Raw genomic sequence first — 17475 nt, forward strand, 5'->3', positions numbered from 1 at the left:
GGCCCCAGGAGGGGGGGGAGGGGGAAGGAGGAGGGGGACTCTCGTCATGCTGACAGTCATTGCAGCACAGGAGGAGGCCATTTGGCCCATCAAATTCCTGCCAGCTCTCTGTCTGCCAAGCAATTCAAACAAGTCTGTCGAACTGGAGTCACATAATGACCAGCGCAGGAAAACACTTTGACAAAGGGTCACCTGGGCTCGAACGTCAGCTCTTTCCTCTCCTGACAGATAATAATAATTAATAATTAATAATAATTAATAGAGGGGAGTACGGTAGGATGAGAGAAGAATTGGCGAATGTGGACTGGGGGAGCGCGTTGGAGGGAGGGTCTGTTGAGGAGCAGTGGAGGATCTTTAAGGAGATCTTTCTTGGTGCTCAGCGGAAATTTATTCCGATGGTCAAAAAGGATAGTAGGAGGAGAGGTAATAAGCCGTGGATAACGAAGGAGGTGAAGGAAAGTGTTAAACTAAAAGCGGAGGAATTTAGAGTAGCTAAGAGTAGTGGGCGAGAAGAGGATTGGGAGAGGTTTAAATATCAACAAAGATTGACAAAGAAGTTGATAAAGAAGGGTAGGAGAAACTATGAAGCTGGACTAGCGCTTAATATAAAAAAGGATAGCAAGAGTTTTTATAAATATATAAAAAGGAAGAGGCTGGCTAGGGTGAATGTTGGTCCTTTAGAGGATGAGAAAGGGGACCTAGTGGTAGGGGATGGGGATATGGCTAAGGTATTGAATAACTTTTTTGTTTCTGTCTTCACGGAGGAGGACGTGAATAATTTGCCGGGTGTTAGCGATGGAAAGGTGGTAGGACTGAAGGGTCTTAATGACATTACTGTTACTAGAGAGGCGGTGCTCGACAGACTGGAGGGGCTGATTGTGGACAAGTCCCCAGGACCGGATGGAATGCATCCGAGGGTTCTGAAAGAAATGGCGGAGGTGATAGTAGATGCCTTGGTGGTTATTTTCCAGACGTCGCTGGATTCCGGGGAAGTGCCGGATGATTGGAAAACGGCTAATGTTATGCCGTTGTTTAAGAAGGGTGCCAGGCAAAAGGCGGGGAATTATAGGCCGGTTAGTTTAACGTCTGTGGTAGGTAAAATGTTAGAATCTGTCATTAAGGAGGAAATTGCGAGGCATCTTGAAGGGAATTGCTTGATAGAGCAGACGCAGCACGGTTTCATTAAAGGGAAGTCGTGTCTGACAAATTTACTGGAGTTCTATGAGGATGTGTCTCGGGCGGTGGATAGAGGAGAGCCGGTGGATGTGGTCTTTCTAGATTTTCAGAAGGCGTTTGACAAAGTGCCTCACAAGAGGTTATTGCAGAAGGTCGAGGGACATGGAGTTGGGGGTAGGGTGTTAGCGTGGATAGAGGATTGGTTGTCAAATAGGAGGCAGAGAGTGGGGGTCAACGGGTGCTATTCGGATTGGCGAATGGTGACTAGTGGAGTGCCCCAGGGGTCGGTGCTGGGGCCTCAGCTTTTTACCATTTATATAGATGATCTGGAGGAGGGAACCGAGTGTAGAGTGTCGAAATTTGCTGATGACACCAAGATTGGGGGAACGGCAAATTGTGCGGAGGGTGTGGAGAGTCTACAGAAGGATCTAGATAGGCTGGGTGAATGGGCCAGGAAATGGCAAATGGAATTTAATGTTGGCAAGTGTGAGGTGGTCCACTTTGGTAGCAAGAATGGTAGGAAGGACTATTACTTACGGGGCGAAAAACTGCAGCAGGCGACGGTGCAGAGGGACCTCGGGGTCCTTGTGCATGAGTCGCAAAAACCCAGCTTGCAGGTGCAGCAGGTGGTCAGGAAGGTGAATGGGATGCTGGCCTTCATAGCGAGGGGGATTGAATATAAAAGTAGGGAGGTCTTGCTGCAGCTGTATAGGGCATTGGTGAGGCCGCAGCTGGAGTACTGTGTGCAGTTTTGGGCGCCACACCTGCGCAAAGATATTTTGGCCTTGGAGGGAGTGCAGAGGAGGTTTACTAGGCTGATACCGGAGTTGAGGGGGTTGAGCTATGAGGAGAGGCTGAATAAACTGGGCTTGTACTCGTTAGAGTTTAGAAGAATGAGGGGAGATCTCATTGAGACGTATAAGATGATGAATGGGATGGATAGGATAGAGGTGGAAAGACTCTTCCCGCTCAAAAAAGACAGTAGGACTAGGGGGCACAGCCTCAAGATAAAAGGGGGGCGGTTTAGAACGGAGTTGAGGAGGAACTTCTTCACTCAAAGGGCGGTGAATCTCTGGAATTCTCTGCCCGTTGAAGTGGTGGAGGCTGCCTCGCTAAATATATTTAAGACGCGGGTTGATGGGTTTTTGATAGGAGAGGGGATTAAGGGTTATGGGGAGAGGGCGGGAAAGTGGAACTGAGCAGCGACAGATCAGCCATGATCTTATTGAATGGCGGGGCAGGCTCGAAGGGCTAGATGGCCTACTCCTGCTCCTATTTCTTATGTTCTTATGACAGATGCTGCCAGACCTGCTGAGATTTTCCAGCCTTTTCTCTTTCCCTGAAAGTAAACCACCTGTATTTTCACAAGGTTATTTTCCCCCAACTTTTTCCTTTTGCTTTTAAGCAATGTTCAAACTCTCGATTTTTAGTCCTGTTTGTTATGGCCGTTCCCACCTGGGTTAAGGAATCTCGTGTGGAAGTGAACCGTAGAATCTTACAGCGCAGAAGGAGACCATTCGGCCCATCGAGTCTGCAATCCCACCCGGGCCCTAGCCCCATAATCACAGGCATTTACCCTGACCACCCCCCCTGACACTAAGGGACAATTTAGCATGGTCAATCCACCTAACCTGCACATCTTTGGACTGTGGGAGGAAACTGGAGCACCCGGAGGAAACCCATGCAGAAACGGGGAGAATGTGCTGGCTCCACGCAGAAAGTGACCCAAGCTGGGAATGGAACCTGGGTCCCTGGCGCTGTGAGGCAGCAATGCTAACCACTGGGCCACCGTGCCCCCGGGAATCGAACCCACGTCCCTGGCGCTGTGAGGCAGCAGTGCTAACCACTGGGACACCGTGTCGCCCTGGTTTGAACTTGCAGCGATTAGTCTTCCCATCGTCTGGAACAGTAAAGTCCTTATTAACTTCTTCGCCAATAAAGTCCCCAAGATGAGATACTTGCCTTTATTTGGTAAGGCATAGATCATAAGGGTGGGGAGGTTATGATGGAGCTATATACAAAACGCTAGTTAGGCCACAGCTAAAATAGTGTGTGTGTTTGTGCAGTTCTGGTCACCACACTACAGGAAGGGTGTGATTGCACTGGAGAGGGTGCAGAGGCGATATTGCCTGGGCTGGAGCGATGAGCAGAGGCTGGTATGGTTCCTTAGAGCAGAGAAGGGGACCTGATCGAGGGGTGCAAGACATAGATAGAGTAGACCGGGAAGGAACCTTTCCCCTTAGTAGAGGGGTCAATAACCAGGGGGCCTGGGTTAAAGCCAACACGCTGGAAATTTACAGGGGAGTGAGGCGGAGTATCTTGGGCTACAGGAAGACAAAGATAGAACGGTCAAATGGGGGGATGGCATTTAACCCTGAAAAGTGTGAGACTTTGGAAAGAGTAATTTGAGAAAGTATTCTCTTTTAAAGTTTATTTATTAGTCACAAGTAGTCTTACGTTAACACTGCAATGAAGTTACTGTGAAATTCCCCTAGTCGCCACACTCCTGTTCGGGTCAATGCACCGTAACCAGCATGTCTTTCAGAGTGTGGGAGGAAACCGGGGCACCCGGAGGAAACCCACGCAGACATGGGGAGAACGTGCAGAATCCACACAGACAGTGACCCAAGCCGGGAATCGAACCTGGGTCTCCGCCGCGGTGAAGCAGCAGTGCTAACCCACTGTGCTGCCCCTAAGTTTACACCCAACCAGCCAGGAGAATGGTAGGGCAGTAGGAATTTCTGTGTGGGTCCACACAGACCTCGGAGAGCGGAAGGGCATGTTATTAGGGTGGTGAAAAGGCAGATGGGACACTTGCCTTTATCAATCGGGGCACAGGGTACAAAAGCAGGGAAGTCGTGTTGGAGTTGTATCGAACTTTGGTGAGGTCCCAGCTGGAGCACTGTGTGCAGTTCTGGTCACCACATTATAGGAAGGACGTGATTGCACTGGAATGGGGTGCAGAGGAGATTCACCAGGACGCTGCCTGGGATGGGGCAGTTAAGTTCTGAAGAGAGATTGGATAGATCTGGTTTGTTTTCACTGTGTGGAGATGCTGGCGTTGGACTGGGGTAAACACACCTGATGACGGAACACCGTTTCTGAAAGCTTGTGGGTTTACTATCAAATAAACAGGTTGGACTCTAACCTGGTGTCGTGAGACTTCTCACTGTGTTTACCCTGGAGCAGAGAAGATTGAGGGGCGACCTGATCGAGATTATGAGGGGCGTGGATAGAGGAGATAGGGAGCAGCTGTTCCCCTTAGTTGGAGGGTCAGTCACGAGGGGACACAGGCGAGGGAGCAGGGAGGTTTAGGGAGGATGCGAGCAAAACATTTTTTTGCCCAGAGGGTGGTGAATGCACTGCCTGGGAGGGTGGGGGAGAGGTGGGATGCCTTTAAATAGGATCTGGATGAGCACTTGGCACGCTGTACCATTCAGGGCCATGGGCCAAGCGCTGGCAAGTGGGATTAGATGGGAGTTCAGGTGTTTCTAATGCGTTGGACTCAATGGGCCGAAGGGCCTCTTCTGCACTGTACAATTTGTATGATTCTACGAACCTGCTGTGTTTTACAAACATAGAGAAACTACAGCACAAACAGGCCCTTCGGCCCACAAGTTGCGCCAAAGATGTCCCTGCCTACTAGGCTTACCTATAACCCTCAATCCTACTAAGTCCCATGTACTCATCTCTTAAAAGACTCTACCGAATCCGCGAGGATGTGGAGGCAGCTCGCCAGTGGCAGGACCTTCCAGTCCCGCTGCTTTCCATGAGATTTTCCATTGAATCCGCCCCACACTGCCAGCAAATATGCCGGCGGGAAGGTGGGGGAGTGGCAGCAGGAGAGGGTGGGGGTGTTGCCACATTGGCAGGACCAGGCAATCCCACTGGAGTTAAGACTCAGAAGGTCACACCCATCATGTTTATACTGTGTTCCTATATTGGGACATGTGGTCACGGACTTAGCTTAGAAGGAGGTAGATTTTTAAGGAGCGTCTTAAGGGAGGAGGGAGGTGGAGAAGGCCAGGAGGGAATTCTAGACCTTTCAGGCCTGGACGGCTGAACTCAGGACCCTCTCCGAGCTGGGATGGAGAAAATGGAGGACGTGCAAGAGACCTGATTTTTTATGATTCATTCTTGGGACATGGGCGTCGTTGGCTGGCCAGCATTTACTGCCCATCCCTAGTTGCCCAAGGGCAGTTGAGAGTCAACCACATTGCTGTGGCTGTGGAGTCACATGTAGGCCAGACCGGGTAAGGACAGCAGATCTCCTTCCCCGAAGATCATTAGTGAGCAGGATGGATTTTTCCGACAATGGTTTCATGGTCATCAGTAGATTCTTAATTCCAGATATTTTTGTTTCATTGAATTCAAATTTCACCACCTGCCGTGACAGGATTCGAACCCGGGTCCCCCCCCCGGACATTAGCTGAGTTTCTGGACGAGTAGTCGAGCGATCATACCACTAGGCCATCGCCTGCCCGTTTGGAGAGCTCTCAGACGGTTGCTGGGCTGGAGGGAAGGGGAGGTTATGGAGATGGGGGTGGGGGAATGAGGCCGCTTAGGATGGAAAACTAGGCCGAGGTCAGGAGTGTCTGAGGCGACCAGAGAGAGCGGTGAATGGAAATAGTCAGGGTTGGGGTTGGGGGGGGATTGGGGTTGGGGGGGGATTGGGGTTGGGGTTGGGGTTGGGGGGGGTAGTTGGGGTTGGGGGGGGTAGTTGGGGTTGGGGGGGTAGTTGGGGTTGGGGTTGGGGGGGTAGTTGGGGTTGGGGTTGGGGGGGTAGTTGGGGTTGGTTGGGGGGGTAGTTGGGGTTGGTTGGGGGGGTAGTTGGGGTTGGTTGGGGGGGATAGTTGGGGTTGGTGGGGAGGGGATTGGGGTTGGTGGGGGGATTGGGGTTGGTGGGGGGGGGATTGGGGTTGGTGGGGGGGGTGGGGGGATTGGGGGGTTGGGAGTGGGGGTTGGGGGGCTGTGGGGGTTGGGGGGGTGTTAGGGTTGGGGGGAGCAGGCTGAGAAAAATCACCAGCACCAGCGTTTCCAAACTCCCAGAAAGCCAGATTGCTCAAGGATTTATTGAATTTGTCAGATTGTAGACGCCCATCTGTGCGGGACAGGCGTCTGCAGTGAATGTAACCTCACCGCTGTTTGCAATGAGGAAGTGGGCTGATTTGTTGATGTCACGCAGTCGGAGGAGACGGGGTAGCTGCCCCGTGGCGGCAGGTTGTGCTTGAGTGGCCGGGTCTGTGTGTGTGTGTGTGTGTTCCGTGCCAAGGTACGCCAGGCCAGACCCCGCCACCTCCCCCCGTTCCCCGAGGAACTGAAGCGTTAACAAACCAGGGTCTGTCAGCATCCCAACCCCCCGCCGCCCCACACCCTCCGAATCTCGCCGCTTCTCTTCCCTATCTCGAGGGCACAGAGCCGGAGGAAGCTTCTGCAGTGAGAGTGGAGATCACCTTGAAGGGAACATGGGAGATATCGGGGAGAACGGTACGTAACAGGGTCTGCGACCCAGGCCTTGTGGTCAAAGCTTTAACGTGTTGGCTACAGTATGGAGCAATGGCAGCCGCTGAGAAGAGAGAAGGGGGGGATTTTTTTTTCTTTGTTCAGACAGTTCACATCTTCATTTAGGTCAGTGCCGACCACATCCTGTGACATTTGTGTTCGCTCAGAGATGCGTGTCGAATATCCAGCCCTCTGACAGAGATTGGCGCTTGCGGCAAACACGGTTTTGTGCTTCTTCATGTTAATCGCCCGACGTCTCGCCTCTGCGCTCGAGAGATTGACTAATGGGGGGTTTTTTTTCTTCCAACCAGATTTCCTCTCCCTGATTTTACTTGGTGCAGGAGTTTGGGATTTGCGGAGGTGGGGGAAGATTCTGGGGAAAGTTGAGGATTTCCAACTGTGATTAAGTGTACTATTCCCTGAGGTTTCATCACATGACTTGCCCCTGCCGCTCCCAACCCCCTCCGTCCACCATGTCGCAGCCATCAGCCATCTTTGTGCCTTACGAGACCAACTGGAAAATCATTATCCAAGTGGATGGTACTTGGCAGGCAGCCTCTCGCTCCCCCAGCTCCTCCAAACCACCCTCAATATATTGATCTCTTTTAAAAGAAAAATGTTCAAAGACAATGACACAACAAGCGAGCTTCTTCAATGTCCCGATGTTTTATCTCCGGGGTCGCACGCACAGCAGTTCCTGGAGACCCCCACTCCCAAGCCTGGAAGGGGAGGCGGGAGATTGGGGTTGGGTTGGTGGGAGGCCAGCATGAGTGGCGTTGATTGAAGAGGAAGGGGTTGGGGTGTGAGAAGGACATCCCATTGAGCTGACCCTCTAGGTGTGTGTCCATTCCTTGACTCTTGAAGCCACCAGTCACCACTTCACTGACAGCCAAATACTTGCACAGATTTCTTCCCCCCGGCCTCCATTTTGAGGCTTTCTCTCCCTCTATGGCCCCCCCCCTCACCTTCCCCAGTCACTCTAGGCCTGGAGTGGAAGCCTGCGACATTGTGTAGATGGGGAACAGTCAAAGGGAGATCAATCTCTTTGACCTTTGGCATCTCTCTCACACAGAGTCCACACCTATCTGAGGCAGTGTAAGGCCTCAGGCCTAGTCTGTCACAGGCAAAAAAAACCTGTGCTGTCTTGTTGTAACCTCTTCTTCCAGCACCATTTAACTAATTAGTGGATTTTGAATGGTGCACTGTAGATGATTCTGGGGACACGGGTCTTCTTATAGGAGTGGCCAGTAGTGAGGAACCCAAAGAAATATCAGGCTTTAACATCCAGAAAGTGTCATGAAAGCTGTGTGTCTCCTCTACACCTGAGCAAGAGCAACTCATTGAGTCTCTACAGTTCAGAAAGAGGCCATTCAGCCCATTGAGCTTGCACCACAACAATCCTATCCAGCCCTATCCCCACATTTACCCTGCTAATCCCTGAAAGGGCAATTTAGGGTGGCCAATCCACCTAACCTGCACATCTTTGGACTGTGGGAGGAAACCCACACAGACACAGGGAGAATGTGCAAACTCCACACAGACAGTGACCCAAGCTGGGAATCGAACCCGGGTCCCTGGTGTTGTGAGGCAGCAGTGCGAACCACTGTGCCACCCTGTCAGCAGGATCACTCTGTTTGTGTCAATGTTAGCCATGATGTGGAGATGCCAGCGTTGAACTGGGGTAAACACAGTAAGTCTCGCAACTTTAGCCTGATGTTGTGAGACTTCTTACTGATTCAGTGTTAACAGGGTTACGGTGGAAAAGCGGGAGAATGGCACTAAGTCATGATGCTCATGTGGAGACCTGGTGCAGACATGATGAGCTGAATAGCCTCCTTCTGCACTGGAACATGATTCTGTTAAAGCCTGAGGATCGAACCTCAGCCTTTCCAGGTCCAGGTCAATAACCTCGGCTCAGGTCAAACCATTTGTCACTAGTGCAGGGAGCGGGGCAGGAGGCACTGGGGAAACAAAAAGAGAAAATGCTGGAAAATCTCAGCAGCTCTGACAGCTGGAGAGAAAATAGCTGATGTTTTGAGTCCAGATGACCCCTTTGTCAAAGCTAAAAGGCAGAGAAATTGGGAGATATTGATACTGCAGGGGGAGGGAACGAAAGATGAGTCATAGCCACAGAAACCAGGGGAAAAGCTGCTAATGGCAGCCCATAGAGAGATTAGAAGGTGCAAATGGCCAAACGGCAGAGAGGCTGTAAACTGTGACAGATGGAGATGTTGGGGGGAGGTGGGGAGATATGGGACAAAGGTAGAATGTAGAAAAGGGGAAGCGGGGGGAAAAAAGTAAGGGAAGGGAGATGAAGTAGGGGGAAACAGTGGGAGGGTGGGAAGAAAAATGAAGAAAGACAATAAAGAAATGAAAGGTAGAGAACCGTTAAAAAAAAATTAAAAATAGAATGAAAACAAAGGGGGTGGAGAGCAAATCATCTGAAGTCGTTGAGTTTGATATTGAGACCGGGAGGCTGTAAAATGCCAAGCTGGAAGATGAGATGCTGTTCCTCCAGTTTGTGTTGAGCTTCACTATTTCATTGCAGCAGGGCAAGGACGGACATGTGGACATGGGAGCAGGATCGTGTGTTAAAATGGCAACCGGAAGGTCAGGATCCTGATGGCGTACAGATCCAAGATGCTCAGCAAAGCGAGGGGCTAGGGAATATTGAAGTCCTGTGGGTTGCAGTCACATTTTCTCAAAGAGTTTGACCCCCTCATCAGTTGTGTAAAGGAGAGGGCAGTGGAACAAAAAGGACTTCTGTCACTGGGTTATGTAGTGTAAGGGTCGGGCACATACATTTGATTACTTGATTTGATTTATTATTGTCACATGTCTTGGGATACAGTGTATTGTTTCTTGCGTGCTATACAGACAAAGCATACCGTTCATCGAGAAGAAAAAGAGAGTGCAGAATGTAGTATTACAGTCATAGCTAAGGTGTAGAGAAAGTTTAACTTAATATGAGGTACGTCCATTCAAAAGTCTGACGGCAGCAGGGAAGAAGGTGTTCTTGAGTCGGTTGGTACGTGACCTAAGGCTTTTGTATCTTTTCCCGGACGGAAGAAGGTGGAAGAGAGAATGTCCGGGGTGTGTGGGGTCCATAATTATGCTGGCTGCTTTTCCGAGGCAGAGGGAAGTGTAGACAGAGTCAGTGGATGGGAGGCTGGTTTGTGTGATGGAAACACAACTCTTTGTAGTTTCTGGTCTTTTTGGTCCGGTAGGTTCTGAACAAACCTGCTCCGCTGTCTTCATTTGGAAGAGTCTTCCAGGTGTTAATGGTGGGTTGGGTACTTTGGGCGAGACTGTATCACCAGGGGAAAAGCTTAATCTCACAGGGCAGGACACCAGGGGAATGGACAAGTCCCAAGGCGACCATTTTCGCCTTTGATTCTGCCTGTGTGTCTTCAACCTCCGACTCCTCAGGAATCTTTCCCAACTCAGTATGTTTCCATGTTACTGAAAGGGATTTAGATCCATCCTGATTTATTAAGAGAGGGAGAGATATCCAGTCAAACTGAAATTGGCACAGTGGTTAGCACTGCTGCCTCACAGCACCAGGGACCCGGGTTCAATTCCCAGCTTGGGTCACTGTCTGTGTGGAGTTTCCACATTCTTCCTGTGTCTGCGTAGGATTTCCTCCAGGTGCTCTGGTTTCCTTCCACATTCTGAAAGATGTACTAGTTAGGTGCAGCAAGCACCAGAGTGTGGTGACTAGGGGAATTTCACAGTAACTTCATTGAAGTGTTAATGTAAGCTTTACTTGTGACTGATAAATGAACTTCGTATTGATAGCTGTGCTTCCGGTTAACTGGACCTTAAGATCCGGGATACCCTCCCGGACCCCTCTACCTCTTTCTGCCTTATAGAACCCCTTAAACCTACTTCCTTGACCAAGTTTTTGATCCAAGTGTGTCTCTATTTAGGCAGAGGCCCCATTCTGTGGGCTTTGTGTCATTTTATTCTACCTCGATAAGCGATTAAAAACAAAAGTTGTCTGATGTTTTCCTTGGGAGTTTGAGGGAGCAGCTGGAGGCACTTTCTCTGGCTTTAGAGAGAGAGAGAGAGAGAAAACACAAAGAAAGGAAAAGTAGGATGCCATTGAAAAGGTGCAGAGGAGATTTACAAGGATGTTGCCTGGATTGGGAGGCATGCCTTATGAGGATAGGTTGAGGGAGCTCAGTCTTTTCTCCCTGGAGAGACGAAGGTTGAGAGGCGACCTGATTGAGGTTTATAAAATGTTGAGAGGAATAGATAGGGTGGATTCTCAGAGGCTTTTTCCCAGGGCTGAAATGGTCGCTACGAGAGGACACAGGTTTAAGGTGCTGGGGAGCAGGTACAGAGGAGATGTCAGGGGTAAGTTTTTCACTCAGAGGGTGGTGGGTGAGTGGAATCGGTGGTGGTGGTGGAGGCAGATTCGATAGGGTCTTTTGAGAGACTTCTGGATGAGTACATGGGACTTAGTAGGACTGAGGGTTATAGGTAAGCCTGGTAGGTAGGGATATGATCGGTGCAACTTGTGGGCCGAAGGGTCTGTTTGTGCTGTAGTTTTTCTATGTTCTAGAAGTCATTGGCCTCAAAGCGGAAGTTATTGGAACTGCAGCAGGGTTGATTGGAGGTCCGGTGGAGAATAAATCGCTCCGGGAACATTGGGGTTGCACTGGGAGCTTTGATGCAGGGGTTAAAGGAAGAAATTGTGGGAACAAGATTAATTTCTTTGTAAAAGTAACTGACGGGCAATTTCTTGACTTGTTCATGGGATGTGGGCATAACTCTCCAGGTTGGCATCTGTTGTCCCTCTCTAATCGCCCTGTTGGGAGACCTTTGACTCCGACAGCTGCTGCCACCGTGATGTTGCTTGGATAGTGTTGGAATTTCTGGACTCTGTGATGACAGGGGGAGATATAAATATATATATATCCATGTGCCCAAGTCTGGTTGGTATGTGACTTGGCTGGAGGCCTGAGAGGTGGTGATGTACCCGTCATTCTGCTCTTTGTCCTTCTCACTGGTGGAGGTCGCAGCCCTGGGAGGAGGTGCCCGAGTAACCTTGGCAAGTTGCGACCTGTAGATGGTAGATTCTGCAGCCACTGTGCACCCACTGGCAGTCGATGGGGAGGGGGCATTGGAAGTACGACTGAGCGGCAGGGAACACTGACTGAGTGAGTGGCTGTATCCTGACTGGGTATCGAGTTTTCTCTGTCTCATTGAAGCCAGAAAAACCTTTGGTGAGTATTCCTGTACCCTCCTCATACCAACTCGCTGTTATCAAGTGGCAAGGTCCCTGAGAATTAAATGCCAAACGTGAATTATGTTCATTGAATGGATTGGAACTGAGCAATAATTATAAATCTAAGTTTCCCAAGGGGGGAAGCTGAGAGAATCAGATTTGGCACTCACTGTCCAAGATGGGCTGAATGGCCTCTTTCTCCACGGTAGGATTCTATGGATCTGCCCATTGCGGGGTGGAAAATGAGAGTTCGATCTGATCCTCTCCATTTCTGAGGTGGTGGATTGCTGGGGGTGGGGCGGTGGTGATGGGGCATGGTTAAGTTAATATATCTGTTCTGATCTTTCCCAGATATGTCACATTCTGTTTATTGTTGTAAAGAATTACATCTTGCTGACAATTTTTGAGTTGCACCCATCAGGACAAATTCAGGAATACCAAATTTCAAATGATCCCAAAAGTTTACATGACAGGGGACAAAGGATGCTGATTGCTCGATAAGTTGAGCCTGGCCGGAGAAAGCAACAGGGAATGAATTCTAGGTTTTCCAGGCTCCTAGATAACTAAAAAATGTTTCAAGGCTTCGATATATCCCTTTTGTTTGCAGAGAATGGCAACGTTCTCCATTTGGTATTCTTGCAATTATCCTGTTGAGTGCAAAATGAAAAGCTTTGGCAATGCCTGCCTTTTCTGCGATATTCAAGTTCTGTAATACCAAGTGATTGTTTGTAAATGTGATCAAGATACTCAAGATCCTGAGCGCTCCGGACAGGGTAAATAAAGAGAAACTGTTCCGCCTCAAGGGAGCATCAAGCACGAGGCGGGCACAGTGGTTAGCACTGATGCCTCACAGCGCCAGAGACCTGGTTTCAATTCCAGCATTGGGTCACTGTCTGTGTGGAGTTTGTATCTTCTCCTCGTGTCTGCGTGGGTTTCCTCTGGGTGCTCCGGTTTCTTCCCACAGTCCAAAGTTGTGTAGGTTAGGTGGATTAGCCGTGCTAAATTGCCCCTTAGTGTGCAAAGTTGTGCAGGTTATGTGGATTGGCCATTTTAAGTTTCTCCTTAGTGTCCAAAGATGTGCAGGTTAGGTGGATTGGCCATGCTGAATTGCCCCTTAGCATCCAAATACTAAATGTGTAGGTTAGATGGATTGGCCATGCTAAATTGCCCCTTAGTGTCAGGGCAGCAAGCACGGTAAATACATGGACTCGCGAGGCTGGGGTTGGGGGATAGAGCTTGGGTAAGATTGTTATCTTGATGGGCCAAATGGCCTCCTTCTGCACCATCGGGATTCTCTGATTAATTGCTTTGAAGTCACCCCCTGAGAGAAAATGGGTTGGGGCATGGAAGGGGTGGCTGGAGGAGATGTGTGAGGTCTGCAATGCCTTCTGCAGCCAAATAGCCGGCCCACACCCGCGGTACGAGAGCTCGGCCTGGCCTAAGCGGAACTAGGGACAGAAACAGCGAAAAAGGAAGCTAGTCGTGAAACAAAACACCAAGAAAGGATGGTCAGCTGACCTGACCGAAATGGACAGGAAATGGTTAGTGAAAGCGTTGGAGGTTTATCCTGGTGCACGGCTACTGGGACTGGCGCCAGAGACAGAAACCTGATCAGTGCGGAACAACCAGGAAAGGGCAGATTCAACCAGGAAAAGGGGGGGGCTCCTAACAACGTCTCAAAGGAGGAGACAGGCCGAGAGAGGGAGGGAAATTGGAAGCAAGACTCCATTCCCTTCATCCAACCATGGGCGGCCGTGCCTTCAGCTGTCGAGGCTCCAAACTCTGGAATTCCCTCCCCAGTCCCCTCGGCCTCTCTCTCTTCCTTTAAGACGCTCTTCGGAATCCACTTTCCTGGCTGAATCTCCCTTAGTATTCCCTTGTGCGGCCAGATTTGGTCTGACTGTAGTCTGACAAAGGGACTGGTTTTTTTTTGAAACCACACAACAAAAGCGTCACACAAACACAAGTTGCTGTTTGAACAAAAAAGGGGAATTTGTAGCTCCAGCTCGGGGGAAGACTGTCCAAAATCGAATTCCCCTTTAATGCACTGAGTCACGGAGCCTGAATCTGGCCTGCTGTGAGTATGGCCTCGTCAGGGGACGTGGGCAATTGGACTTAGCCAGGGTCCCTGCAGCTGCTTGTTAAGCAGGGGCCCCGGCAGAGATTTGGGAGGGAGAGGGGAGGTGCGGGGAGAAGGGTTGGAGAATTGGGGGGGGGGGTTGCCGCCGTTGGGCAGAGAAAGGTCGTGGTGATTAGCTGTTTTTCTCTATGTTGGAATACCTTATTGACACCTACAAGAAAGCCACGCTCTTATTCCGGCAGCAAGGGAACCGATGGCCTAGTGGTATTATCGTTAGACTATTAATCCAGAAATCCAGCTAATGTTCTGGTGACCCGGGTTCGAATCCCGCCACGGCAGATGGTGGAATTTGAACTCAATAAAAGATATCTGGAATTAAGAATCTACTGATGACCATGAAACCATTGTCGGAAAAACCCATCTGGTTCACTAATGTCTCGATGTAGAAATGCTGGGGTAAACACAGTAAGAAGTCTCACAACACCAGGTTTAAGTCCAACCAGTTTATTTGATAGTAAACCCACAAGCTTTTGGAAACGGTGTTCCTTCGTCAGCCGTGTGGAAGGCTCTGATTAGAGAAAGGCATACAAAGTCACACACGGTTTACAGAATACTGATTAGAATGCAAGTCTTTGCAGCTAACCTGCTATTCAAGTCTTAAAGATGCTGACAATGTGAGTGGAGAGAGCATTAGCACAGGTTAAAGAGATGTGTATTGTCTCCAGACAGGACAGTAAGTGAGATTTTACAAGCCCAGGCTAATGTCTCTTCAGGGAAGGAAATCTGCTCGCCTCACCTGGTCTGGCCTACCTGTGACTCCAGAGCTATAGCAATATAGTTGACTCTCGACTACCCTCCAAGGGCAACAAGGGATGGGCAATAAATGCTGGCCCAGCCAGCGATGCCCATGTCCCACTATTGAATAGATAAAGCCAGGGGAACTTCCCAGAGTGAATGCAAGCAGGCTTTCTCCACTGAGGCAAGGGGACAAAAAAAACTGAGAACATGGGTTAAGCGGAAAAAGTTGTGGGGCGGGGAGGGGGGGGGAGGTTCTTCACGCAGAGAGTGGTGGGAGTGTGGAATGAGCTGCTGGATAAATGCGGGCTCACTTTTAACATTTAAGAAAATTACCAGATTGTTTTGAGGTGAATTTAGTAAATATTGACCAGGACACAGACAGAAAGCAAATGAAAACAAGAAAGTGCTAAGTAGGTTTTTCTTTAAGTTTATTTATTAGAATTACAAGTCAGCTTACATTAACACTGTAATGAAGTTACCGCGAAAATCCCTTAGTTGCCACATTCTGGAGCCTGTTCGGGTAGGCTGAGGGAGAATTTAGCATGGCCAATCCACTTAACCAGCACGTCTCTTGGAGGAAACTGGAGCACCTGGAGGAAACCCATACAGACATGGGGAGAATGTGCAAACTGCGCACACAGTGACCCAAGCCAGGAATCAAAGCCAGTCCCTAGAACCGTGAGGCAGCAGGGCTAACCCACTGTGACGCCTTGAGCAGCATCTGTGACGAGAGAATCAGAGCTAATGTTTTGAGTCCAATCTGAATCCTCTTTGGACCTGGAGAGAGGCAGAGACGTGATGGGTTTTACGCTGTCGATAAGGAGGGCAGCTGGAGCAAAAAGGCAGGGGCAAAGATTGGTTAGCTTGTGAGGGAGGTTAAATTACTGGGATATCAAGGAACAAAAGACCAAGAGAGTGCGAGTTGTGGTAGTAAAAGAACAAAGCATTGATCCAGAAATAGTGTTAACAGCAGAATAAAGGTCAGCACTGCCTGCGAGCAAAATAGCAGAATGGTAGAATACCGGTGAGTACAGACTGAGAACAAAATCACAAAAATAAGATGCAGAAAGGCAGTTGCTGGGGAGAAAACATAAAATGGTGTAGAATGATGCCAGTTATGTGGGTTCAATCCCAGTGCCAGGAGTGGTTTATGGAGACCTGCCTCCCGAGCTTAGCGATGCCCCTCAAGCTGTACAATCGATTATCCATCTGTGATGGAGAGAGAGAGAGATGTCTATGGTGCCTTGTAGTTAATTACCATAATGGATGGAAAATGAGGCATTGGGGGAGAGATTTATTAGAAAGGTAGTCCAGGCTATCTGTATAAATACACCATCTGGTGCAGGCAGAATTGTTACAGTGCAAAAGGAGACCATTTGGCCCATTATGTTTGCACCGGCTCTCTGAATGAGGCATTCCCCACCTTCACCCTGTGACCCTTCACCTTCACCCTGTGACCCTTCACCTTTGCTCAGGTAACTGGCTAATTCCCTTCTGAATGTTTCCACTGATCTTGCTTCCCCTCTTCTCCTGCAAAGTTCAATCCAGACTTTCGTTGAATGAAAAAGTTCTTTTCTCACATTGCTTTTGCTTCTTTCGCCAATTATTTTAACTCTGTATCCTTCTACCTGCACAGTAAGTAGTCTCACAACACCAGGTTAAAGTCCAACAGGTTTATTTGTAGCATGAGCTTTCGGAGTTTTGCCCCTTCATTGGGTGAGTGGGGAGTTGGGTTCACAAACAGGACATGTACAGATACAAACTCAATTACAAGATAATAATTGAAATGCGAGTCTTTACAGGTCATCAAGTGTCTACAAATGCAGACAATGTGAGTGGAGAGAGGGTTAAGCACAAGTTAAAGAGGTGTGAATTGTCTCCAGCCAGGACAGCTAATGAGATTTTGCAAGCCCAGGCAAGTCGTGGGGGTTACAAATAGTGTGACATGAACCCAAGATCCTGGTTGAAACCGTCCTCATTTGTCGAACTTGGCTATCAGTCTCTGCTCAGTGACTGTGTTGTTGTGTGTCGTGAAGGCCTCCTTGGAGAATGCTTACCCGAAGATCAGAAGCTGAATGCCCGTGACCGCTGAAGTGTTCCCCAACAGGAAGGGAACACATCTGCCTGGTGATTGTCCAGCGGTGTTCATTCATCCGTTGCCATAGTGTCTGCATGGTCTCCCCAGTGTACCATGCCTCGGGACATCCTTTCCTGCAGCGTATCAGGTAGACAATGTTGGCTGAGTCATAAGAGTATGTACCGTGTACCTGGTGGATGGTGTTCTCATGTGAGATGATGGCATCCGTGTCGATGATCCGGCATGTCTTACAGAGGTTGCTGTAGCAGGGTTGTGTGGTGTTGTGGTCACTGTTCTCCTGAAGGCTGGGTAGTTTACTGCGGACAATGGTCTGTTTGAGGTTGTGCAGTTGTTTGAAGGCAAGAAATGGAGGTGTGGGGATGGCCTTGGCGAGATGTTCGTCTTCATCGATGACATGTTGAAGGCTCCGGAGAAGATGTCGTAGCTTCTATGCTCTGGGGAAGTACTGGATGATGAAGGTCTGCTGTGTCCTGCGTTTGTCTTCTGGAGAGGTCTGTGCGGTTTTTCATTGTGGAACTGAGTTGAGCACCATATCCTGTTCTTACGAGGGCATCTTTCAGCGTCTGTTGCGATCCTTCTCATCTGAGC

General features: G+C 49.4%; 1 protein-coding gene across 3 annotated transcripts in view; it reads left to right on the forward strand.

Moving 5' to 3' along the window:
• Positions 1-17475, forward strand: part of gmip (GEM interacting protein) — a 98121-nt gene that overhangs the window by 11116 nt on the left and 69530 nt on the right. The window contains exon 1 of one of the 3 annotated variants that reach the window (XM_080216579.1): positions 6470-6663. The exons of 1 other annotated variant lie outside the window; for it this stretch is intronic. In XM_080216579.1, coding sequence (XP_080072705.1) covers positions 6642-6663 — 22 coding nt within the window. In that variant the 5' untranslated portion in view covers positions 6470-6641. Of the gene's footprint in view, positions 1-6469; positions 6664-11796; positions 11910-17475 lie in introns of those variants that run through there. One more of the 3 variants, XM_080216580.1, reaches the window with a different exon arrangement.

This window comes from Carcharhinus amblyrhynchos, chromosome 33 (assembly GCF_965287045.1).
Source record: "Carcharhinus amblyrhynchos chromosome 33, sCarAmb.v2.hapA, whole genome shotgun sequence".
Classification (NCBI taxonomy): domain Eukaryota; kingdom Metazoa; phylum Chordata; class Chondrichthyes; order Carcharhiniformes; family Carcharhinidae; genus Carcharhinus; species Carcharhinus amblyrhynchos.